Consider the following 26,647-nt stretch of genomic DNA (forward strand, 5'->3'; position numbering starts at 1 on the left):
ACTTAAAAGCTTTATACTTAATTTCTTAAATGTTATGACTTAATTTTTTCTCAAAATTCTAACTTCACTCTGATCACAAGTTGTTTTTCTTGTACCTGTGGCTCTAAAACAAATGTCAGCACCAAGGTTTCATTTCTGCAGCTCGCCCTTCCCTTTGAGAGGGCGACATCAGTTACGTTCACTTTATCTGGTTCATTCACAGTTCAGTTTTACATTGAATCCAAAGTGAATCCATGCAGCTGTTTTCAGACATGATGGAAGAAGAAGACTGACAAAAGATTAAAAATAACATTTTTATAAGATTTTCTTTTTCAGTACAGGTGACAAAAAATAATAAATAACTTAATATCTACAGAGAACTATTAACAGATTTTTTTTTTTTTGTACATCATTTACAGTTTTACATGTTTTTGTATTAACATTTTTTTTACATTTTTAACATTTTTTAGACTTTTTTTGACACGAGGTCAGCATTATTTTATTCCATTCAACATTCTCTCTGAACAGTTTCAAACACTGAAGACTTTTTTTTTTAAGCTACATCCTAAAATTGGCAACTTTAAACTTAAACCAGGTTCATACATACACACACCCACAAACACACACACACTTACACACTTATTAAATGTTTTTTTTCTGAATGCCCTGTGATGTCAGTGGGGCTTCAATCTGAAGGGAAACCTACTGTAAACTCAGTGACGCGGCAAATAAAAACATTGCTAACGCATCAGTTTCCCTTCAGACACAAACTCCAACCTCCGGTTTCACCATTTAACACTTGAACTGAGAATAAAAGAAAATTGTGCAAATTAAACTTTGCTGAAGAGGATCAGAGCGGCTGCAGTCGCATCGCTTACACTCACATCTGGAGACGCAGTTATTGCAAGAAATGACAAAACTCCAATGTAGTTTTCAAGCCCCAAAAAAGATGGAACGTTGACAGTTAAGTGGTGATGAGGACTTAAATGTTTATCTCAGGAGACCTGAAAACATCCCATCCGTCTTTCTCTCTGAATAACTACATTAAGACAATACGACCGTGGCTACTCAGCCTCTGCACAAAGGGAGAACTCCTCCTTACCCTTAAGAAAACAGTCTTAGATTAATAACAGTCAAAAAAACATTCCATTAAATAAACACCACATTTTAGCAAATTATCTTCCAGTCAACAATGAGAACTGTTTCTGGTCTGATCTGACAGCCCCTGCATCGAGTTTATCCGCTAAATATCACTGGTACATCCTTAAAACCTTGCATCCTGGAATGTGACACTTCAACATGCACCAACACTTCTACAAACTAAAAACTAGCAAATCTACCAGAAGAGTCTGGACTGCTCAGCTGCCACGTGTGCGATTCTCCACCAGCACCAAGGCTTATTAAACAATAAATTAAAAAAGACGTCAGGTAGAGGGTTTAGAAAGGGGCAAGATGGCGAGGCACAGGATGGCGGACGCTTCAGGCGTGGAGGTGTTGGCGGAGGTGTTGGCGGTGCTTTTGGCAGCGGAAGTGTAGAGGGAAGAAGGGCCCTTCAGCGTCGCTGCCCAGAGAACTGCTGAGGGACTCTTCACCTGAACTCATCATGTCCTCACATGAATCCTCACTGCAGAGACACAGAGAGCAACAACGTCATGATACAGTCACATACACACAGCTAACAAAGGGTTAAATCAGCTCCAGCTGAAGTCTGGCTTCTGTTTCACAGGTTTTTAACTGCTTCACTTTAATTCATGATTCACTTGAAACTAATCAAAACGTTTCTTGATTCCTTCTTCTCAGCACCAGAGGAAATGAGTCTGAACTTTGAACTGTACAGGTTAGTTTCAGCAGAAGATTAATTGTAATTCTTATAAAATTACAAAACTAAACTTCTTTTCTTGACAAAGCTTAAATGATAACATTATAATAGTTAAGTTTTTCTCTCTTGTCATAAATTTACTTTGAGTTTTCATGGTTGTTGATTTGACTGAAGCAGAAATTGAAAAGTTGCGGCAGATACTGCTCATCATCTGATTAAGGGCTAAACAAGAAATCTGGATAACAGTATGAATAAAAGGAATATGGATGTATGCATAGTGAGAAGTGAGTATTACTTTGCCCTCAGGAATTTTAACAATGATGTCATACTGGGACAGAGGAAGAAACAGTTTACATGATTTAGCAAAAAAAAAAAAAGAATCAAATGGAAAGGTTCCTCTATTTCAAACAGACGATCATCAGCTGATCTAATGTTCTGACCGGTGACAAGTCTGAGTCAACTGCTGTCGGTCTCTGCTTACGGTTTGGGTGTCAAATGTAACGTCATAAAAAAAAAAAAACTAAAGTTTGATGATCAGGTTTGTGGTTTCTGTTGGATTGAGCTGCTCTGTGGGTTCATGATCAGCTGGGGAAAGTCTCTATGTTTGGTTCCTCCTTTTTGTTTTTTTTTTTAACATATTGACTCATAAAAAACCTTCTCCTTAAGTTCCATGTTACATAAAGGTCAGGCCCTCTGGCTGCGTCATGGAAACGTCCGTCAGTGGGACGTGACTAGTGACTCGCACATATCCAATCATACAGTGCTGGAGATATGAGAGGCCCTAACAAGCTCAGACACTCACAGGGGCGTGTGTGTGTGTGTGTGTGTTACAACATAACAGAAACTTGTGTGATTGCTGCACAGCTGGTTGCCTCAGTGTTATTGCTCACACACACTATAATGTAAAAACACTCCTTTAATCTGTTAGTGACTCTTATAAAAGTCCTAGGAAAAAACTTCACTTCTGGTTCATAGAATTAACTTGCAAAGATTTGAATTAAGTGACACATTGAGTTGATCCGTATCAGTAACATGAATGACACCTCTCTTCGTTTCTGTTAAACTAACATCATTACATAAAAGCTGTTGTATTGTCGTAGAAATGGAAAAATTTAGTGTGAGCGGTGACACATGGGTGTGCCTGGTTCCTTTTCATTTTAAATACCTATGTTGTTGTTGTCAGGAGTGTTTGGTATTTACTTGGTGTGGTCAGTCACATGATGTCACCTGCATGAGCAAGAAACTGAAACCAATTCTTCATTGTTCAATTCACCAACTGAGTCTGATAGTTGAAGTTTGGTGTGAAGCACAGAACTGTGAGCTCTGACTGAAGCGTGTTAGCTTCCCAACATTAGCAGTGAACACTCAACCTAGGATATTTTCTATTTTAATGCATGTGTTTGTTATTTTTTATTTGACTGTTTTGTGAAACAAGGAAAAATAACTGGAAAAATGTGAACACCAAAAATCTGATTTTTTTTTCCCCAGTTAATTATGATTTTTAATATTTTAGTGGAATGATTCAATGTTTATTCTTAACATCCTGGGATGGATGTTTGCATCTTTTTTATTTGTGTGTGTGTGTGTGTGTGCGTGGGGCTCTGACCTCTCACTCTCATCCCAGCATCCCTCTGGGATGGTGGGCAGCTCAGGGACGCTGCGGTAGGTGTGCAGGTTCTGGGCAGTCCGCCGGGACACTATCCACTGCAGCTTCCTGTGGTTGGGTTTGCTGCATTCGGGGGAGGCGTAGTCCGACAGACACTGAGCGACACGTTCGCTCCACAGCAGCAGCTCACCGTCCGCAATCTGAAACCAAGCGACACAGCAATTCAGTTTAGCTTGTTTGGCCTTCTGCCCTGTACATTAACTGACACCAGTGTGTTTAAAGTAATCCATTTACTTAACACAGCAGCACAGTGACTGTAAACAGAAGCCTGGATTCTTTTTCTAGGTTAGGGGGTTAAGAGAAACCTGATCAGCTTGTCATGTAAAGTGTGTGTAAATGGGAGGGCTGGAAAGACAAACATCCAGGAGACCGGCAGTGTCACTGTGGCATCAACATACCAAGATCTGTATGTACTGTACAGTACTGTATTCATTTTTCAGTGGAACATTCTTAAATGACGTCCAAACTCAAGACCTGTCCTGACACCGCTCCTAAATTACCATATATAAACATGACAGGAAAATAGTCTGGAGTTGAGTCGGCACAACACAAGACACCAGATTACATAACCACAGCCGTAGACAGAAAAAAATAGTTTGGGCCAGAGCTGAGCTAAGAATGACTAAACACCCCCGCTGCTGTTCAGAATATGATTACATATCCATTCAGTATTGTGTTCACTTCCCTCCCATTCAGCCAGAAGCTGGAATCTCCCCATGAAGTAGCAAGCCTAGAGGCTGTGTGGCTGGTTAATGAAACTGCTTGCCATGTTATTGTTTGACTTTCGGTCTGTCCGGTTTGCAGCTGATCCAGGAAATTGTGAGCAGATATCAACAATTAATTTTACTTTTATGCAACCACTGGGGTCCTGTCACAGTAAACCTCTGGACTCCCATTTCCTCTAAAAATGTATTTGCTCCGAGTTGCTGTTGTAAGTGATGTTGCCTTTTTTGGTTTTCCATTACTTCAGGGTTCCACAGGTGTTACTTTCCCTCACTGGACAAGCTGTTGTGTAGTTAAGTCATGCAGTGTGTTGTTTACCTTCAGGTGTCTCTGGATGTGAGAGGCTATTTCCAACATGTCCTCAGACTGAACGGCTTCAATCTCCTGCCTCAGGAGAGACAAGGCCAGGACGGACGGCTGGATGGACGAACAGACAGAGAGGGAGGAAGATACAGAAAGGTTTTTATGTCAAACTAACAGCAACGTAACAATAATCATTTCTGAGTCACTCATTGGACTGCTGCGCTGCGGTAATCAAGTCTGACATTTGACTCCTGCAGTGAATTCCTACCTTTGCTTTAGAGAAGGAGATCCGGCACAGACAGGCTTTGAGCTGAGCCTCCAGCTTCTCAAGGTTCAGCTTCTCCTTCCTGTTCACACAGACACACACACACAGTCAGGTTAAAGTGTGTTTCCAGGTCAGTGATGTGATCAACTTTCATCAACTCATAAAACACACGTTTTAAAACAGACTGGAAAATTTAAGACTTTCTGAGACTCCTGAAACTGAAACCATTGTGAAAAACAAAAGAATGACGTAAACTGAATGTGCTGCAGGATTTTGAAGCAAAGTGCAGCAAAGCAGATTCCAAACAATATGCCAGAGTTATGTAAGCGTGAGGTGTTGGTGCCAGCAGCAGCTGACAACAAATCTTATCAGTGCACTTCAGTCAGACTGGAGTTGGCTGATAGGAGACTACTGCCCTACATAAAGTAGAGCTGCTGTGACAAACAAGCAGTGGCGTGGAGAAGCTTCGCGATTGAAATCAGAGGAAAACTTCAACTCTGGTATTTTTTGGTTGAAGTTCAGAGATCAGAAAAAAATCCTGAATAAGCCTCAATAAGGAGCTGCAAACTCAGAACTTTCAGAACAAAACTTGATGCAGAAGAAAAAATAAATTTGACAAAATATTGATGTTGTTGGTCATGACTTTCATAGAAATGAGGTGAAAATCTGAAAACTTTACATGAAGTTAAGGTGCACATAATTTCCTGTACATGCTGCTCTCACCTGTCTGTGGAGTGTGTGAGTGTGATCTGGTGGTACAGGTGCAGGAAGGTTAAGGCAGTGATGGCTTTGGATTTGAAGTTGAGCTTCTCGGCAACGATCTTCTCCATGCGGCTGAGGTCGGACACTGTGAACCTGCATTGTCCGATACGGATGAGCTCGTCAGTGGGCGTCAGGTTGCACTCCTCCTCTGTCACTTTGGCCGCCATGTGGAGGCAGCTGAGGCTGACACAGGACAGGTGCTTTGGCTGGATCTGGGGGGTGGGGTAGGGGGAGAGAGGTGAGTTAGAAACAGTTTGAAAATGACTTGCTGTGTAATAATTTCATGTTTTCATGTCAGAAAAATGTGAGCTGATTCCAGTTTATTAAGGCCACTCCAGGCTGCTGAGGACATCACAAGGTCTGCAACAAAAGCATTTTACTCACTGCACTGAATTTATTTTTTATTAACTGATTAAGGAAGGAAACAAGTGATTCACCAACAAGACTAAAAAAGACAAATATGTACTCTTTTTAATTCACATATAATCACAAGCTGTATCCACTCACCACATTAATCAGATACTATCCTTGTTTAAACGTATCTGTTTCTACCTTTGCTGTTGCACCAATGCTACAGGCTTTTGCAAACCGCACAGGCAGTCAAAATGTGTCACCACACTCTGAAGAGGGGAGACTAAAGTGTCCTGTGTCTGGTCCTATCAGGTGTAAGCATATCTTACCCTCATCATGGCCAGGAATCTGTCCAGCAGGTTAACGGCCAGGACGAAGGTCTGCGTGCTGTAACCGAAGAAGCTGGTCAGACTCCACAGGTCTTCCACTTTGGCATCTCTGCACTTGGCTGAGATCCGACTGTCGTCCTGGAAAAAAAAAAAAAGAAAAACATGCTGGTGATTAACCTGGTTTATCTGCCACAACGCTGATAAGGTGAAGAGAAGATTTCTCATTTTCTGAATCTACTGTGGATCAATGATCATTTCTTTTGTCAAATGTGCCCACCTGTGTTGTGGATTCAATTAGACTCAGTCCCGTCTCTTTAGGGAGATATTGAACCTCCTGCTCATAGTTCACTCGCAGCTCCTTCATCAGCTTGAAGGCGTCCATGTCTCAGCTGGCACTGGAAGAAGTGATCCCTAATTTTCACCACAGTATTTACACTGCAAAACAGAAAAACACCAAGATTCAGCTCCAAATCACAACCAACTGTTCACGTCAGAAAAATCACAACTGTAATCCATATCAATATGCAATGTTTACAGACTATATTATATGATATGATATGATATGCTTATCAACTGTGTCACAAGCTCCATGCCATTGTATTTCAGTGAAAAAATGAACAAAAGCACTGTGATGATGGAGAAGCAATACTTTGGAGTTTGTCTCAAATAAGTCTGTTATCTTTTACAATGTTAAGTACCCCAAAATATGTTTCAATTAATTTTTATAAATCAATGCAATTGAAAAAATAATAAATAAATCTACTCAATCAATAAGTTGCTTGAATATTTACCAAATCAATATCATGTAACATTCTCTGGTTCCACTTCTACAAACGTAAATAAATGCTGCTTGTCTGTTTTATGATGTAATAAATTTAACATATTTAGTTTTGGGCTGTTACCCTGACTTAAGGCCATCACCATGGGCTCTAAAAAGTTTGAGATGGGAACTTTAAAGCTTTTTTTTACCCATGTAGGCCAATATATTAACTAAATAATTATTAAAGTAAAGTCTGCTTACTCTGTAACTACAATAATCATAATTTACTTTAATCCTAAGTAATAAGACAGCTTTGGAGACATCCTCAAACACAACAGCATACTCCTTTCTGTTACAGCTACTTGTAAAATAAGATCTTTTTCATACAGAAAATACAAATTTGATGTAATGTCTGGGCAACCGTTATAATGGTATGTATCAGTATTCATCTGTATTTGATTTAAAATGAAAAAAAGGGGGGTGATTATCTTCGGTTTCTGTTGGATGATGAGGATACTTTATATCACTGATCTACATTCGCTAACAGGGTCCACAGCTCAGAGCCCAGCCCACTTCCCTCAGCTGGTCTCCGGTGTCAGATTTCCTCTGGTTGACGCCTTCTGTCCTCTGACCGAAAAACAACTACTTTTCAAGGTTCTGTCTGTTAATAAACAAGCTACAAAATACACAAACATAATCCACACGAATGAAAATTTTAATTTTTTTTTATCGTTTTACTCGATGGTAGCCGAGGAAGCTAACGTTAACCACAGCTAGCTTACGTTTTAAATCCTCTCTGGCCGGAGCGGGGGAGGGGCTGGTTTTTTTCATTCCTCAAACGTTAAAGCTCTTTAAATATTATACTGTACAACACGATTATTCATATAAAAACTACAGTTTTTTTAATTACAGTGCAGTATTAGTGTAATTAACCGAACAAAGCGTGCTTCTGTTGGTGGTTTCTCCTCGTTAATATAATGTTTACCGTGGTATCAAAAAAAAAAAAAAAAAAAAAAGATCGACTGGAGTCGGATCCAGGGGAGCCAAACAACAGACAAGAAGAAAAACATCTTAGGAAGAAAATCATATGTGCTAACGAATGTAAAATATCTATTTTTAAACTTTAATCCACAACAAGAAAAAAGAAACACTCCCTTGGTTAACCAAATTACACTATTTCCTTATAGAGACAGAGACACTTGAACACCATTTCTCTCGTTCCAGTACGAGTTTCATCGAAATTGTGTGATGGCAAAATATTTGCAAAAGAAAAACAGACTCATCATTATTTATTTACGACCATCACTAGCTTTTGATAATGAAGATTTTGGTCCAATTAACGTCCCATTGTTCGCCTGTTTTCCATTCTCTTTCTGTTAGCAAAATAACGTAAATTTGGTTCGGTAAATACTTGAGTAGTTTGTTATTAAGTGTTATTTTAATAAAACGTAAAAGGTTTACTCTACCTGTTTTGTGAGTTAAATCCACATATCTGTTGTGTTTGCTGTAGCGTAGACTTATTCCTTCTAGTCCTTCTCCTTTCTCTTTTTCTCTTTTGTTGATGTTCACAACGCTCACGCCCACACGCTACGTCACATGCTAGCAGCCAATCAAAGGCTTGAGTCCAGAATAGAAATCACCTCTCTTTTCGGTCTTAACGCTATGAATTAAACCCCTACAATGTTTCGATGTCGTTTAGACTGAATTGCCGACAGTGTTATAAATAAATTTGCACTTGATGTTGATTATCAATCAACAAATGCCGCTGGAACTGAAATACGGTATCTCCCATCTGTGACTATTACACCCTGGGATTGACGTTTCCATTAGCCAATCAGTGAGCCGCAGTTTGGTATGTTCAAATTGTCCGCCCAAAATAGGATGCTTTGATTGGCTTAAGGCTAAACTGAGTTCTGACGCAATGTTAGCATTACGTAGTGCTTTTTGGTTGTGTCTTATTAATTGTCTATAACAAACCTTACCATAAATGACAGAAATATAGTGAATGCTGTGAATGGTTCTCAGTATGGCTGTGGGCTAGCTGCATTACTAATAACGTAAGGACATAGGAATAATCAAATGTAAATGTAAAGGCAAATAAACAACAATCTGTATTCAGTAGTCCTTATAACACAATACCCACCAACGACCAATGTTTTCTTCAGATAAACATTGTGATAACATTCATGTAAGTCTAACTAGCCAATGTTGGCCTCAAAAGAGAATAATTTCCTCAAGCAATTACTGTGGAAGACAGAAATGACAGTTCCACTTTTGAGACGAACCACATCCGTATACACATACAAATCATGTTCCCTGGAATCATAGTAGTCAAAAGGGTTATGATTATTGTATGAATAAATCTGCGTTCTTTTGGATGGGTTGATTTTCAGTATGAAGTTTACTTGTAATGAAATGTACTATATAAGTAAATGTGCCTTGTCTTGTCATTTGAAGCATACCCAGCCCTTGTTATCTTTTGTATGCTGTATATTTAGTTTCGAAATGAGCAAATAAAGCAATATATTTTAGGAGGATACACAATAAACTCCTAACAGACTTTGTTGATGTCACGAAGTACAGCAGTCTCCTCAACTCTCGACTGACTCTTGCTGAGAGTACATATAGGAATATTGTATTGAGTATATTTCTATTCTATATATAGAATTATAGTATGTATAATAATTTATATATCACTAAGTTTTAATACATGTTGGGAATATTCCACAGAGGGTTGGATTGTTTTGTCCTCCCTTTCTGCCTGGACGTGGGCGGAGCCTATTACCTTCTCTCTTCCCCCCGAGTCCCCTCCTCGGAAGTAGACGCATCTGTCTATATTCCGTTCTTTTATTTTTATACATTTTTTACAGCAACCCCTTTTCCCCAGCACATAGCACCATGGAAGCCAAGATGGACGACTAAATTAAACAACGGGTACCCGATTTCACCCCCTAATTATCCTTGAATTGAGTGGACCGGATGAAATCCAACTGTGGTTTTCTCCGCTTCGCAGGGGAGGTAAGGCTTGGGGCTCCGTCTACTTACTGGGTCTGAGTCAGCCATTTAAATGCCCCTATTGTGTAGTTAGCTCATTTGTCGCCCGTAAACATACTCCAACTCATTTTATCTGACACCAACCAAGGGTGGAGGTCAACGTTTGAAACATTTATTCGTTAGACACGTACAAATTTGTAAAGACAGCTAACAAGTTGCTAGCGACGCTGCAGGAACGCCAGACGGTCAAAGTAGCTCCGTTCCAGTGAATAGTCGTATTCAGGGTAATAATGGAAGGAAATGCTCGGTAATGCACCTGCTTCGGTAACCCGGGTGGTTCCCTAAGAAAGTGGGACCTTCCGGAGGAGATTCAAGGTAGTCAAAATAATGAGAAGTTAGCTTCTCGTTAGACTGTGACAGACATGGTTACAGTTAGCTTGATTCCGAGCTATCTACTAGGTTAATAAGCTGTTATGTAACTTTGTGCTTAATGGCGTGATAGCAAGTCCAAAGTTTGTTTTATGTTTGTTTTTTTTTTCTTTCTTATTTTTAAATGTGTAACATTACTGCTGTTTTCTTGGGATTAGCAGGTTAGCATGCAGTTTGTTCAATCATTAACAGGACAGGATAGCACTAAATATATTTGGACAACACACTGTTTATTTTTCACGTTTTGCTTTAGAGATAGGGAGTATTAACTCATATCCTATATTTTATGTCCTAGTAAATGTAATTTTGTATACCACTACCAATATATATATATTGTGATAGAATACATGAAATACACTAAAATAATCAGGCAGGTAAAAAAAAAAAAAAAAATAGTTGACAAATCAAAGAACTGCTCATTTGTTTGCAACATTGCCCATAATAACCCAGCACACCCAGAGATATTAGATGGATAATAACCACAGTATAAACAAGCATGAGTACAAAAACACTGGTATATTGTAGTAAGTGAGAACATTGAATGTGTCTCCTTTGTTACCAAAGTGTAAAATGTTAAGATTCAAAAGAATCTTTTATCTTAAACTATTGATACAAAATGTCACCAGCACTGTCCCATGGCATTGGGTGTTGGATGTGTAAATCAAGCTCAACTCTTCTTGGTGTATTAGATGAGTTGGAGTATGTGATGTTCTTATGTGCTGTGTCACCATGCAGGTAGCTGTATCCAGTGGGGAGGTAGGCTCAACCAGGGGAGGAAAGAATGAAGTTCACTCAACCCTGGGGACGCCAGAGGCTGTCTTTTCTTCTGGAAAAGGCTGCCTCTAGGGAAGCCAAGATGTGGAAGGTCTACGTGCCAAAGAAGCCCTCCTCACAGGTGAGGATTCATTTCTGGGTGCCTCCATTCATTATGTAATGGATGGATTGACTCAAAAATAAATCTCAACATTAACAAAATTGCATTTGGAGTTTCAGTTTGGGACAGTGATTGCACCATAGCTGCATCCATACTGTTTGACTCAGGCATAAGATTTACATTTACTTATTTGGTAGTAGTAAGTGAGGGACATCAGTAAGCTTCAGTGCAGCAAGAACCTTAGTGTAAATATTGAATACTACATCTATTTAATAAGTGCAAGGAGATTGTATTAAAGAAGTGCACCAAAAGTGCATAGTAAGCTAGTTAGAAATGTTAGTGTTTTAGGAAAGGAGGTGCTCTAGGAAGAGATGAGTTTTCAAGAGATTCTTGAAGGTAGAGAGGGACGCCGCTGTTCTTCTTCTTGTCCCCGATGTGATGTCAAAACCCGACTGACTCCAACACAGTCTGACGACAGTAAAGGTTTCAGTGACAGTCAAACATCAACAACAGAATGTATTTTATTTTAGAGAAGCCCAGAGAGGACTTTTAGTCTCAATAGTTATGTCAGTCTATGGACTATATCCTTGTTTTAAGTGTTGAATGAAGTTGTTTAAGTATTAGTGATTAAAGTTTTATTTGAAGATTAAGAGTCCTGAAAGGAGTTGGCAACAGATGAACTACTGGTTCATGAGTAAGTGTAAGTGATGTTAGATATCCTGCAATATAAATGTAAACATGAAAAGCAGTTTGGATATCACTTGAGAGAGATAGAAGTTGATGAATGAGCACTAAAAGGAGTGAACGTGCCCCTTTTTGTTGAGGGCCAAAATTCAAAAACTCCTAAAGTCCTATCAGTTACATAGTGCTCTCACAGGAGCAGCTAGAAGTAGACATATTTAAAAACAATGTCGGTAATTGCACTCGAGATATAAGATGGATTGTGTCCACAGTATGAACTGTGTAGAATTTAGGTTTGTTCTCAGAAAGGTCTGTTACAGTGTCAGAGACACGACAGTTTATAACACGTAATCATGAAGCAGCAGTGTATCTGACACACACTGAGTCACTGAGCAACACTCCACTGTTATGTTTTATTTCTTCATCATCAGCAGACTCAGCTGGTCTCACCCAGTTTGCATGTCTCAAGACACGTCCTCACATGATGGCACAATTGCTTTGTTTCATCACACCCAGTTTATAAGCACATATCACACCATGTCATATACCTGTGAAATGACTTCAGACGGTCACTTTTACATTGGCTTTCTCTGTACTTGTTATTTTACTTCCACTAATTCATTTAGTTTTAAATGATTTCTAACAACTATTGAATATAATAATCATTATTATTACTTACCACATCTGAAGAATTCAGTTATTAATTATATATTGAATAATTAATGGTAAAATTTAAATGTAGAATATTATATTTCTCCATATTCTAGATAGTAAAGCAGCAGCGTGGTTACCTTCCTTTTCTAATGAACCTATTTGCTTGGTCACTGGCTTCAGTTGAACTTTTTCCTCTTTGTCAGGTCATGACCCACCTCAGGCCTCGTGGTAGGCCTTTGTGGTTGAGTATGTTTCCACGGTTAAGTTTTTTTACAGAATGGCAATTATCCTTTGACATGTCACAGGAGTTGTCTTTGCCTGCAGTTGCAGATAAATTGTCCAAATGTATTAAAGTAAGTACACTATATGGTCAAAAAAGAACCTGTTTTCCCAGTTAGGTGTGGAAGACCTTGACTGGCCTCCACAGCGCCCTGATCTCAACCCTATCCAACACCTTTGGGATGAACTGGAACGTTGACTGAGAGACAGGCCTTATGACTCAACATCAGTGTTGAACCTCACTAATGCTCTTGTGGCTGAGTGGGAGCAAATCCATGCAGCAGGTTCGACATATAGTAAGACTCAGACAATAAGAGTGACAGCTCTTATAGCAGCAGATTAATGGAATGACAAGTTCAGCTATCATACAGATGTGTAATGCATGTTCTCCATACTTTTGGTCATGTAGTGTAACTCTAATCTTTTAGTAAGTGACACTCCGTCTTACTTTTTTCTTTGGTATCTAGACATTAATGAGTTAATTTGTATTACCATGCCATGAGAAGATCTAAAGTGAACCTGCACACGTTTGCCTGCATGTGCACTTTTCCTTCCTTCTGTATGAATAATATTCACTGATTTGTCACAGATCATAATTGGCCAGTAAATGATCTTAATAAGTCATGCCTGGTTGATCATCAGTGCTAGGTCTGTGGTGTAAAGGAAGTCAGTATTTACTGCATCAGTACTGATTTTCTTTATCATTTCCAGTGTGGGACATGTTGCAGTAGCTCCCCAAGCCTCAATTTTTTTCCTCATCAGACATTTGTGTTTACAGTGTTTGTTTCTTTTTACCTTTTCCATCTTCTCTTTCACTGTGTCTTCATATTCACAGCTGATCTTAAAGTGTAGGTTTTCAAGTCAAATGGAACTAGCAGAGGGGTAATCTCTGACTGTTAATCCTCATCTGCTAATGCTGAGTCACTGCTGCAAGTTCATGACTCTGCCAGTTTAATCTGGCCAACACAACACAAACAATTTTGTGTCGAGCTAAGTAGGGAAACCACTGTTCTCTATGAAAGCACTACTTTTCGGTATTTTCCGGTGTTAATTGATTAACTGGGTCCGAATATGTAAAATAGTGACAAAAGAGAAGAGGTTTTTCCTTGAGTTGAATGAAATTAGCAGGAGACTAATCTCGGTGGGAAAACAAAAACATCTCCTAATAACCTGAAATTCAAACAATCCTGGAGGAACAAAAAAGAAAATAATCTAAGCATAGACTAAAACCTTAGACAGCTTGAACTGGTTCAGAACCCACTGCTGATGTGGGACAGTAAAGCCTAGTAAGACATTGTGTATGATATCGAGATGTCTTAGTATAACCGACTTCATGTTAAGAAAAACAAACTCTTTGTCTAGGCCTTGAATCTGCCTGGTTGTAGGTTTGTGCTGATAATGAAGGGCAGTAAATTACAGCACTGAGACTATTATGAGGCTTATCAGTGCCTGTGGCTGGGTTAGTAGGCATGTAAACTAGTGTAAGAGGTCAAAGGCAGTCGGTCTCCTCAGAGACAGACAAACAAAAATACACTGCTGCAGGTGTGATGTTAGTCCTTACTGATTTAAAAGTATATGTGGCCTTTTCCATGTAAGATATAATACATAAAGGCATCTGATCACGTGGAAAGCTGGTAGGCGTAGCTGATGTTCAAATATATGTCTGCAGTAGGGCTGCATCATATGCAGAAAAAAATCATATTACGATTATTTTTGGCAGATACTGTGATTTCAGTTGGCATGGTCATTTTTGCATTTATTTTTCACTGAAAAAAAATATAAAAATGAGGATGATGTGATTTTTGTTTGGTCTTTGTCCAAACAAACATGTTCCTTTACATCTGGAGAATATGATTTGTGGGCCGGAGCGTCTCTGTAGCATTACAACGCTTGAGCTAACGACGCACAACAATGTGACACGTTTTACCTTTAGTTGCTGCAGTAGAAGTAACACTTTGTCGTTGTCTGAACCTGACCAACACACCCCCAGTAAAGAAACAGACTCAGAAGAAAGGAGAAAGCCTTGTCCATCTTTGAATGAAGGCACTGAGGAAGTCATGAAGCTCTGCTCTGAGATTCTTCTCAGATTGTCTGTTATTTTATCCAGCAATGGAAACAGACTGGAAGCAGGCCAGTTGTTTTTAGTTTGGACAGCTCAGGGCTGAGAGGCCAAACGGTGTCAAGTTGCAGTTTAGTTGGATAACGGGGTCAGTTGCGCTCTGACTTGTGACCTCTACTGCTAGTCCAGTGTTACACATTCTACTCAATGAACCAGTGACTTACAAATCAGAAATAGTAAAAGTTAGAATTGATTGAGTTTGAATCTAAGGCGTCACATTCAGGAAATGTCAAATATTTTAGCATTTCAGTGACTACACGTACAAAGATTACTGAATTACTAATGAATTACATAATTCTGTAATTTATGTTTTGTGTCGAGGTGATGTTTAGGAAAAAAAGTATTAAAAAAAAAAGAAGTAAACATGGCTTGTCTTGATTCAACATGCTGTGTGGCCATAATGACCACCCAAATACACAGCCGTGTTTACTCTCAACATGGGGGATAATAGCTGTGAGCAATAAGAGGTTTACTGATACCAACATGAGAAGTCAGCACCAGTAAGCCCTGGTTATAGTTAAAGTATTTCCAACCTTTTTATTTTGGCAATTTATTATAATTATCATAATATTGGTTTTGGTTATGTCATGCCTAGCCTTTGTGCTGGAAGTAGTGATGTAACCTTATCTAAGACTTGTGTAACAACTGATACTCTGCTATTAGTTTATGTTTGAGAGAGCTTGAGACGTTGCTGCAGCATCCAGGGTTATATTCCTATGTTATATAATAATACTTGAGTAAATGTATGGTAAGTCTGTATCTGTTAGAGAAACCTGTGTTTAAACTGGACTGCATCGACCTTTTTAACTTGGATAACACATGTTGACCCATTCAGACCATCTTCCATGTTTTACCCATGTCACCGCTTCAGATTAAAAACCCAGCTCCACATGCATAATATGCAAACTAAAAGTCTCTACATGTTATTAAACATTTTCATTGAGTGGAAACTTCTGAAAAGGAAACATCAGCTGGTGAATTGCTTCAGCTGTGAGAAGTACAAAAGGAATTCCTGGAATGTTTTTTTGAGGAGATTTGGTGGCAGGTTTGTTGTTGCTGTCGAGCTGGTTTGTCCTTTTGGTGGAAGTGTGTCAGTCGCAAAGGCCTCTGTGTAGTCCTTCCTAAAAACTAGGTGATTGAGTTGGATTAGTAAGTTTTGTCTAACCCTGTTTGGCCCTGTATGGAAACCAGGCCAAGTGTTGCCCTGAAATAGCATTGCTGTCTATAAGAGAGAGGAGAGGACTCATGACCTGTTTTGTTTGTTTGGAGGTTTCCTCTTACCTCTGTTTGGAGACAGTTTCCCTTATGTAACTGTAAACCTGAGTTTGTGTTGGCAGAGAAGGCAGAAAGTTGTAGACACATTTTTGTTCTTAACTACCTCAAAACTAAGCCGCAGAAAAACGATGATATTAAGTTAACTTTCTTTCTTGATATCAAAAAACCTTTTCTTCATGATCATGAAAACATTAAGTGTTTTTATTCTCTGTCCCCAATGTAACAGATAATTATTGAGCTACGATGAACTGTCAGAACTGTTTTCTTGTGATAGCAGAATTCAGTTTGATAATTTCCAGAAAGCAGCTTCATATGTTGGTGAGAGCTATTTTCACTGTATTTACAGATATGGCCATTTACACTCAAGTAGGTTTGAAAGCAAAGAATAAAGAAGGAATTATGGGAAAAATCTGTACTAGAGTACAAGTTCAGTCTCATTTTCCATTATACAGAAAAAGTTTATGTATATGCTTCATTGCCCTTGTGGGGAAACATGGATAAGAACAAATGTTTCAGTGGCCAGTACAAATATCCCGAAGGCTTAGCAAGACAATGAGGTTGATCTCGTTTACCTTTTGTTTGCTGCAGGATACAGACATCTCCCCGGCCCAGCGGGACGAGGCCGTGCGCTGGTTGACGGAGCTCCACAGCAGGCTGCAGCTGTACCCAGAGACCCTGGTGTTAGCTGTTAGCATTCTGGACCGCTTCCTCGCTCCCATCAAGGTAATTAAATACCACCAGTACTACAATACTGAAACTAAAACCCAAGTACTGCAGTTAAAATTATTACACTATTATACTACTATTTAAAGTACAAGTAAAATCTTTCAAATTCCCCATCCTCTCTGTAGTTTTGTGCACTACAGTAAATCACATGCACCGTATACATATAGGATTTTATCCATATCTATCATGCATCTGAGCCAGCCAGGACATTAGAGACTTTGTTTTGTGAACCATGTAAACGAAAATGCTGCTTTTAACTAATAATCCACACAAATAATTTGTTTTAATGTGCTCAAACAAGTTTATAGTTTATCAGATTTTTAATTGTGGAAGATTTGACTTAGAGGTGGAAGCTAAAATTGGCTTTTCATGCTTCATATCTGAAGAGAAACAAAGGAAAAAATGCTGTTTCTTTGTAGGAGGTGTAGTCAAATATTGTCGCTTGGATTTCCAGTACAGCTATGATGACTTTTCCTCCAGCCGCCTCACAGCTGATTGTCAGTGTTTACACAGGAACAAGTGTCAGTTCTGAACGCTCTGTCAGGTCAGGACTGTCCCACACAACAGACAAGAAGTTTTTAGCTGAGAAACAAAATGTTCCAGGATTATCAGCAGCTAGACTCGGTGTTTCCTGATAAGAAATGCTATTTCCCTTTTTTTTTATTTTTGTGTCTATGTAAGCATTTGATTTTCATATCTCCTGTTTTTGTGACCCCAACTATCTGGTCAATAAATACTCTTACTCTTAAAGTAGGAAGCAGACTGCTGAGTCTTTCTGCCCTCAAGTCTGATTTAAAAAAAAAAAAAACAAAATAAAAACACTTCTTCATGTCTTGAATCGTCTGAAATAAATTGCATTGAAGGCATTATTAATAACCAGTGGCTGAAGTGGATATTGATCAGTGCTGCTGTGATACAAACTCAAGCTGCTTTTCTGCAAACAAAGGTGGAAGAACCAATTAAAATGACTTTTATGACTTTAAGCAAGTAATCTTCATATATTTTCCTTCTAGAAGTGACTGTCTCACTTCAGCACTAACACTGGGTGTTATGAAAAAATGGGTTAGATTCTTCCAACAGAATTCCCTCCTTACCAGTGAGTTTGTGGATGTTCTTTGTGTCTCATACATTTCATACCATTCTTCCTTTGTTATTTGACTCTTTAGCTCTGCTTCTCATTTTGCTTTTATGTGAAGGGTTGCTTCCTTCCTGCTTTCTCCCAAAGCTTTGTAGAAAGCAGAAATGACCGGAGACCCCTTCTGTTTGTACGCATCCACGATTAACTCAATCACCATTTGACGTTTCATCTGGTTCTGACCAGGTCTCGGTTTTATATTAATGCTGTGAAAGTATCAAAGCGCTCAAAGAGAGGCTCAGAGCCCCTGTAGGTCACTCACATTACTGCAGGTCTCTTTTTTTTTTTTTTTTAAAGGCTACATAAAAGGACTTTAAGGACATCACAGTTCATTCAGACACTGCAGCCAGGATTTCAACTAATACAAAAACTAAGATCCCATAACTGCACTGCTTGATACACTGACTAACCTGCATCTGCCTTTCATTTTCTGTTCTGTTCCTCTACGATCATCATTCTCCTCTTTTATAGATGTTTTTAAGGTTTCTGGTGAGGCTGTTTACTGTTTCCAAGATCCTTGATCGTAGAATATCCTTCCACTGGATCTTAGACAGAGAAATGTGCTTCGTAAAAATTAGACTCAGATTTTTGAATTTGGTGTAATCCCACTTTGTCCTGAAGCCACTCCAGCATTGTCTTCAATCAATCACTCCAATTTAATTTGTAAAGCATTTTTGATACAGGTTAGTGCAGTTCATCGTTCTTCACAGACTAATAAGCTGAAAAAAATCAAATCAATTGAGAAAGATGATGATGAGATACAATGAAATAGATTTTAAAAGCTATAATAACATTGACACAAAAAACAAGTAAAAGAATTTAAAAATCAATACAGAGAACAGACAGGCTTCAACACCAGGAGTTTTGCGTCCTCTCCATCTGGTCCTGTAGCTGCTTTTTAACATTTTTTGGTTAGCGTTACAGTAGTCAAGTCTGCTGAAGATGTAAGAATGTAAGTGTTTTCTGTGTCACTCAGAGAGAGAAGTATCTTTAAGGTGATAAAAGCCACACATGAGCTTTTAAGTTTAGCCCTGAATCAAAGATCACACCAAGGTGTCGTGTTTGTGGCTTGGGGTAAGTCCGAGGGAATTTGTATGCTTCAGGTCATTGTACTAAAAGGTAAAACATCACCCCAGTCTCAGGTCACGTCCACTCTGTTCTCTGTATTTGGCTGCATTCATCCTTCCCTCAGGTTTGACCAGTCTCCCTGTCCCTGCTGAATAGACCCCCATAGCATGTTGCTGTCACAACCATGCTTCACTGTAGGGATGGCAGCAGCCAGGTGATGAGCAGAGCCTGCTGTTGGCCAGACATAGTGTTTGTGTTCTGCCCAAAGGGTTCAGTTTCTGTCTCATCAGACCAGAGAGTCTTCTTGCTCTCTGTCTTTAAATGCAGGTGGGCAAAAAAAGGAATTAAAGTTGCCCTGTGGAATTTTTTTCTTGTAAACAGTTTCTGTTTGCATTATGTGTTACTCACCAAAACTCACTGTGTAACTGTTGCTTCCTCAGAAAACATTTGAAAACATTTTGAAACCTGCACCATTTAAATCTATGTTTATTTGTTAGCAATCTGTTTCCTCTCTGCCTTTGATTACTGCCACCTGTAGATAAGTGGACTAATACCAAACCATAAGGAGCTCATTAAAAACTACGTGGCTCGAAGTCAAAATCTTCACATTGAATCTTTAAATGACGTCAGTTGATTCCAGTTTGTTCATGGTCACTTGCATGGATGAACTGTGGCTGTACTGGAGCATTACAGTGAGTGCACTGAGCAACAGAGTGGTCTGAATTTTCAGCCATAATCACAGTTTTACACTTGATAGTATTATAATGATAATAACATCTTCCAACAGACTTGTCAGCTGCTTTCAAGTTGACTTCAGCACATTTGTGTTAAACTGACTCTAGGGATGTTATTGATTTACTGATTGATTGGATTGTTTTTTTTTTCAAGGCCCGTCCAAAGTACCTGCGCTGCATCGCCATCGCCTGCTTCTTCCTGGCTGCCAAGACATGTGAGGAGGACGAGGTGAGCACAAAAAACACGATACACACCTTGTGAACACACGCACAATCAGTTCTGAGTATTAATGTGTACTGTGTGTGTCAGTGTGTGCCCTCTCTGAGGGAGCTGGCTGCCTCCAGCAGCTGTGGCTGTTCTCCATCAGAGATCCTGAGGATGGAGAGGATCATCCTGGACAAATTGAACTGGGACCTGCACACCGCCACAGCACTGGACTTCCTGCACATTGTATGTCTGTCTCACACACACACACACACACACACGCACACATACACATCTGACATGATCTGAACTAGAGTTAAAGTCATCAGAGTTAAAAGTGTGTTATATTGCTTTTTAGTAAATTGTTGGCTCACTGAACATTTCCCACATTGTGCGATCTGTCATCAGTGAATAACTGGTGTATCTGATGAGGTCACGCTGCTGTCCAGAGGCGTGTTTGTGTTTGTAGATTTCTAATCAGTTCAGTTAGTGACACCTGGTGGAAAAAAGTTGAGTGAAGTTAAGTTAATGGCTACTGGAAAATGCTTTTTTCTGTGCTTCACCTCCTGCAGTTCATTTTACTTAAATACAATTTCCACAACATTCTAATTCATTTATCTCCAGTTATTAAAGGTGTTTTTCTCCATGTGATGTTACTTCAGTAAATGAATAGAAATCTGTGTCATGCCAGCAGTTCATTTTCTGGATTCTGTTTTTTTTGTTTCTGACCATTTGAAGATGTTAAACAACAGCATTTTAACTTTTATTGCCATCTAGTTTGAAGCTGTTACCACGAGTGTCAACATAAAATATTAAAAATCTGCCTGTTTTTGTCAAAGGTGTACAAGACTTTATTGTCCATACAAATAGCAAAATGTTGTTCTGATAGTGTCTGACTTTATTAAGTTAAGATAATTGAAATAATGGAACAAAGCATATATTACTTGTTAGATGAACCTAACTTTACCATCTAACTTCGTCCTCTTCTCCCTCCCATAGTTCCATGCGATGGTGTTGTCGTGTCGTTCTGGGTTTTTGGACTCCATGTTGGGATTGAACCGCTCTCAGCACCTCGCCCTGCTCACACAGCGACTGTACCACTGTCTGGCTGACCACACTCTCATACAGGTACACACACACACACACACACACACACTCTCACTCTTGTACTGCAGAAACCTCCATAATGTTCCAGTGGCTAATTAAAGGTATATTCTGTTTCTTGAACATTAAATGGAGGATAATCACATCTGAGGCTCAGGTGTTCATGCACTTTCCTTTAAACTGTATTTTATTTTATTATTCATGACATCATTTAATCCTGGTTGTTTGAGCTTTTTTTTGCCTGGACACTGAACAGGTGTGTCCTTCATTTGTTCCTATAGCTCAGAGGATCCATGCTGGCCTTGGCCCTCATCACCCTGGAACTGGAGACCTGCTGTCCTGACTGGCTGGCTCTCACTATTGACCTGCTGAAGAGGGCACAGGTACCACACTGCCTCTTTTTCATTATTAGGTACAATTTATGGCCAGTCAAAGCGCTAAATGGTCAGTGTGGATCATGTGACCAAAACCAACAAATGGCAGTCTTGATGGAGAAGCAGCAGAGAGCTTATACTGAGCTTCTGTTAAAAACACAGCGACAAACAAAGAGGAGACTCCAGACAAGTTTAATATCCTCAAAGTGGATCGTCTTAAAAATACAGAACAACACTCACATGAAGAACAACAGGATCTGCGGGGGATTTCCTACAGAATGAACCTCGGGGTCTGAACAAATTCAAACTAATGACCTGAATGTAGTGAATAAGGATGCTGAGAGCAAGACGGATTAACAGTAAGACTGAAGAGAGTAGAACTCCTTAGATAAAACAAGACTAGGTTAAAACCCACACTATATGGCTGGACCACATATGGTCAATGTGCTCACATATACAGTATATTAAAACAGTTCTCATTTACAAGTTCCTGCGGTGGAAACACGGTTTATGCATTGGTATTTCAGCGTATATATGCAGTTTCAGTAGTACCAGCACCGAGTGCAACCAGTTAGTTCCATGTTTTATTCTTGTTTTATTGAGTCTGTTTTAACCTTTTCATGGATCTGCTGGTTTGAATCACTTACCCTGACAAACAGGAACAGGTTGTAAACCATTGTGAGACTGTGTAGTAAAATTGTCGGGACAAATCTTGAGGAAAGTATAAGCTGCATCTGGCTTGTTGGTCATGTCTAGATGCACGACCAACAAATTCAAAAACTCATTTGTCCCTGCAACCATTGGCTTTTTAAAGTGTGTGATCACTGTATTTATTGTATTTATTTACTGCTGGCTGCGCAAGAAAGTGCCCCTCTGGGATAATAAAGATTACCTTGACCTTAACCCCAGTCAGGCTCTTTGCAGCCTGAGCATACAACTGATAATTACTAACATACACTCAGTTGCCAGTTTATTAGGAACATGTAGCTAAAACTGATGAAGTCTAATACAACAGTCCTGCAGTAAATCCTATTTCATGAAGGTTATAATGTTCAGTTTGTATTAAAATAGTTTTAGACAGTTGTTGATTCCACTGTGAGATCATTGTGGAGGATGTAGTGTTTGGAGCAGTATTAGGAGGTATGGAGGAGGTATTTCTGTTATTTGGCTTAGTTTCATAGATATAAATGGGGTGGAGAAAATAATAGAAACACCTGGACGCCACAGAGACAATCCTTATGTAGCAGTAGTTTTGTGTTGGCATATCGGTTCCAAATATCCTTGATTACTCATAATCGGTTTTGTTTGAGTACTGAACGCTGCAGCCTCTGGGACTGGGAGGTCTGCAGACAAACATATGTAAATGTTGTTCTTGTTCGCCGTCTCTCTGACTCTGTCCTTCATTTGTCTCCTTCGTCTTTCTCTCCTCTTCCTCTTTGTCTCTTAGATCAACAGTTCTGAGTTGATCAGGAGTCGAGAGCTGGTGGCTCGTAGACTGTCCACACTGAGAGCTTCCCTGCCTCCAAACACTGTCTACATCTACCAACCCCTGCAGAGCCAAACCGCTCTGCGGCACCCGGCCCAGGACCCCCCACCCCCCTGCTGCACACTGGGTACATTTAAAGGGGAACGCCGCTGATTTAACCCAAAGTCTACTGTACTACTGCATATGTGAAAAAAGTTGTAAATAAACTGCGTTCACTTGAGTCAGCGGTGGTGGAGGCTGAACTACAAATTTGAAAAGTAAAAACAGTTGGGATTGTGGAGTTGGAAAGAAGTGAGCTGACCAGACCTCAGCTAACTGTTCAAGGCTACATTAACAGCATAACTATCGGCAGTCGAGTTGCATTATGGGTAGTGTAAGCTCCAGGTTTTCACGGGGAAGAAAACTGCATGGATAGAAAAAAGATTTTTATTTGAGAAAGTTCAGAAGTCAATACAAATAATTATTAAAGTATTTCTGTAACTTGTTTCTCTCCAGGGACCGTCACCTCCACCACCGAGTCTTCGAGGAACCACGCCCTCGTCAACACCTCTCCTGCCCAGCTACAGACACCTGCTGGAGGGGAGGAGGGGAGTCCGCAGCCTTGGAGCTCCATCTCCTCCTCCACCGACAGCAGCATGCCGACTCTGCTCTCTCCACCCAAAAACCTCTACCATCGCAACCGCCTGCAGAAGGTCACGCTGCGCTGCAAAGCCTCCGCCAAGCGGAAGGTAACACTGTCTCCCTCCCAACGTCCTGTAGGGAGTTGAGAAAACAGAGATTATTTGCTCAACAGAAAATTAATCACAACAGTTTTGATTTTTGAGTTTTAGACTGAACTTGTGAATACTTAATAATACTCAATAATCTTTCTCTCTTTTCTGGCATGTTACAGATTGAATGGTTAATAATAATAATAAACAATAACTAATAACTTAATTTATAAATCACCTTTAAAAACAGAGGTTACAAAGTGACAAACAAATTGAAAGCAATGAAAGTCAACAGAGAGACTTTTGGTTTATGTCAGAGAGGAGGGAGTGACAGTCGTCCAGTCTTGAGAAGATCAGGTTGTGAGAAGATGGGTTGATTTTGGAGATGGATGTCGTTAGGAGGAGGCAGGACAGGACAACTTTTTTGATGTGGTGATGAACTGATTAATCATGAGAGTGATTTGTATTCACAGTATGATTGACTGTGTGTTCAGGTGGAGGAGATGGAGGTGGACGACTTCTTCGACGGCATCAAGCGCCTGTACAACGAAGACGTCACCACCACCATCACCGTCCAGGAGGGGGCGACACCTGCGACGGGGGCGATAACATCAGGTGGAGGAGGAGGAGGAGGTCTGAACACCTGCAGTGTCCTGTTGTCTCGACAGGAAGGCAGTTCTTCCCCCTGCCCGCCTCTGCAGCCAGTCAGTGCCTCCTAGTGACGGAAGCCGTTTACCAAAACCACCTCAACACCGACATCATCTTCCTGTTTCACTTTCAGACTAAAATAAAGAATTTAAACTACGGTCAGTTAAATTTAGGCAGCGACCGTGATGCGTGACTCCCTCAGCAATAGTCAATGTAGGGGGAGAAAGAGAGAGATTTTGTTTAATTTGCATTAAAAAGCAATACAGAGGCAGCTCCCCGGGAGACGGTGCTCATCAGAGTTGTCAGTGAAAATCGTCCTTCATGTTGCTTCTGCTGATGAAACATTCACTGAAGAGTTAAATATTTGTTACAACACAAACAAAGCAGTGAAACAGATGATGTCAAAGGTTAAGGTGGTTTTGGTGCAAATGACCCCAGCGTGACCCGGAGCTGTTCAGCTGCCCCGAGGTCAGTTCCCATCATCCCCTGCTGCAGGACAACAGAGCCCAAAAAAATTTAAACATTCAAAAAATAAAAAACTGCTGCTACTATCTGATTAATGATATTTGTTGAAAATGAATACAGTATTACAAAAGGTTTAAAAAAATAAATAAAGAGAAAAAGTTATCTTGAAAAAAACCTAGAATTGACTTCTCTCCCCGTGTCTCGCTCTCAGTCCTCTTGTGAAAGATTTTGTTTGTCAACTTATATTTGTTGTTCACTTTTTAAACTCTTCTTTCATTTCACATATTTATGTTTTTATTGTCTTCTTCCCTTCCCTTACTCACTCTGCATGGTTTCATCTCTATTTATAACTTCCTCTTAAAGAGTCTAAATCATACGTATGAATGTTACTGTATAGACGATTATCTGTCGTACTCGCCCAGATAGAAAAAAGTTTAGGTTTTTTTTTTTGTTTGTTTGATCGTTTTTTGTTTTTTGTTTTTTTTAGTGAAGTGCAATTTGATTGTTAATGAGATGCTGATGTAAACATCTTACCTATGAATCACTTTGTGTTGTTTCCCTTCCCTCTCAGCTTGTTGTGACAGCTTGACTGAATGAAAGTTTCTCAGGTTGTTTTATTCACAAGTTCCTCCTGCAGATGTCACAGCTGCCAAATGCATTCAGTTTGTTATGTAGCCCAACTCATCTTGAGATAAATTATTAGTTACTACAGCAGCTCTCAGTGGCTGGAGTCGACCACAGTCTACCCATCTGGTTATTGTGCAAGTTTAAAACAAATGCTGTGAAAAACTCTGGAGGACCTGCAGTTCTTTAAACCTGTTTTAACTAATTCAGGTTATAATGATCCTGCTTCTTCTAATTATTCTTTTTAACACAGAGACACCAAGAGATCTTGATAATTTCTCATTTAAAACCATGAAAGTCGTGGTTATGAGGACGTGTTGCTATGACAACAGCTCCAGTTATATTCAGAAAAATCCAGGCTTTACAGTCAACCTAACTGAATAGGGCCCTGGTAAAAAAAATGAGATGGCATGTGGTTTCTGTGTTGAAGCAACCAGAGGAAAACTTTCATATGTAATAAAACAACCTTGAGTTATTGAAAGCATTTTAATAGTAAGCTAAGAGACAAACATTAGGTTTTTGAGTTGGTGTCTGAGCTGAGCTGACTCAGAAAAAGAACACGAGTGACAATCTTCACTTTGATGTTAAAAAAAAAAAAAAAAGCTAAAGCAACATGCTCTGTTTTTATCTCTTGAAGTTCTGTTTAATATATTTTTATTCCTGCAAAAAGCTCTGTTCTTCCTGCTGTAGTGGCTGCCGGTGGCTGCTCCGAGTCCCTGAACACACCGCGGCACCAATAAAGATATAAGAGTATGAAAACTGACCATGAGCTCTTTGTCTTCATTTACTTATTCACATACATTCATGTTCTTCATTTTAGTCATTCAGTTAGGTTAGGATTCACTCGCCATTAGAAGGAAATGAGACGAGGAGCAGATAAGAGAAAGAAGGATGGGCAAAAAGGATGTGGAGAATCAAACCCACTCATGATATAATGTTCACCAGCTAAAGAGCCAGATGTTCTCAGGTACTTGAGACCAGACCGGTGCTAACAGGAGAGTCAGTACAGGGATGATGTTGCTCTGTGTCTGCTGGATGTGGAAGCAGCCAGCTGTTTGCTGACAGGTTAGACTCAGCAACTTTACAAACCTACAGGACTGTAAATC

General features: G+C 39.6%; 2 protein-coding genes across 2 annotated transcripts; one reads left to right on the plus strand and one right to left on the minus strand.

Moving 5' to 3' along the window:
* Nucleotides 1–279: 279 nt before the first annotated feature.
* Nucleotides 280–8,540, minus strand: ccng2 (cyclin G2). The gene is made up of 8 exons (XM_023412647.2): nucleotides 8,424–8,540; nucleotides 6,475–6,632; nucleotides 6,198–6,335; nucleotides 5,479–5,729; nucleotides 4,759–4,837; nucleotides 4,506–4,604; nucleotides 3,405–3,604; nucleotides 280–1,603 (listed from the first exon to the last, which is right to left on the minus strand). The coding sequence occupies exons 2-8, from the start codon at nucleotides 6,577–6,579 to the stop codon at nucleotides 1,459–1,461; spliced, it is 1,017 nt and encodes a 338-aa protein (XP_023268415.1). The 5' UTR covers nucleotides 6,580–6,632; nucleotides 8,424–8,540; the 3' UTR covers nucleotides 280–1,458.
* Nucleotides 8,541–9,741: 1,201 nt separating this feature from the next.
* ccni (cyclin I) lies at nucleotides 9,742–26,304 on the plus strand. Its single transcript, XM_023412640.2, has 10 exons — nucleotides 9,742–9,975; nucleotides 11,116–11,275; nucleotides 16,851–16,985; nucleotides 20,080–20,154; nucleotides 20,236–20,376; nucleotides 21,130–21,258; nucleotides 21,516–21,617; nucleotides 23,056–23,221; nucleotides 23,590–23,822; nucleotides 24,299–26,304. The coding sequence occupies exons 2-10, from the start codon at nucleotides 11,162–11,164 to the stop codon at nucleotides 24,521–24,523; spliced, it is 1,320 nt and encodes a 439-aa protein (XP_023268408.1). The 5' UTR covers nucleotides 9,742–9,975; nucleotides 11,116–11,161; the 3' UTR covers nucleotides 24,524–26,304.
* Nucleotides 26,305–26,647: the final 343 nt, after the last annotated feature.

The sequence above is a fragment of the Seriola lalandi genome, unplaced genomic scaffold (genome assembly GCF_002814215.2).
Source record: "Seriola lalandi dorsalis isolate HSWRI2012SDOR001 ecotype SW California unplaced genomic scaffold, Sedor1 jcf7180002054484, whole genome shotgun sequence".
Classification (NCBI taxonomy): Eukaryota; Metazoa; Chordata; class Actinopteri; order Carangiformes; family Carangidae; genus Seriola; species Seriola lalandi.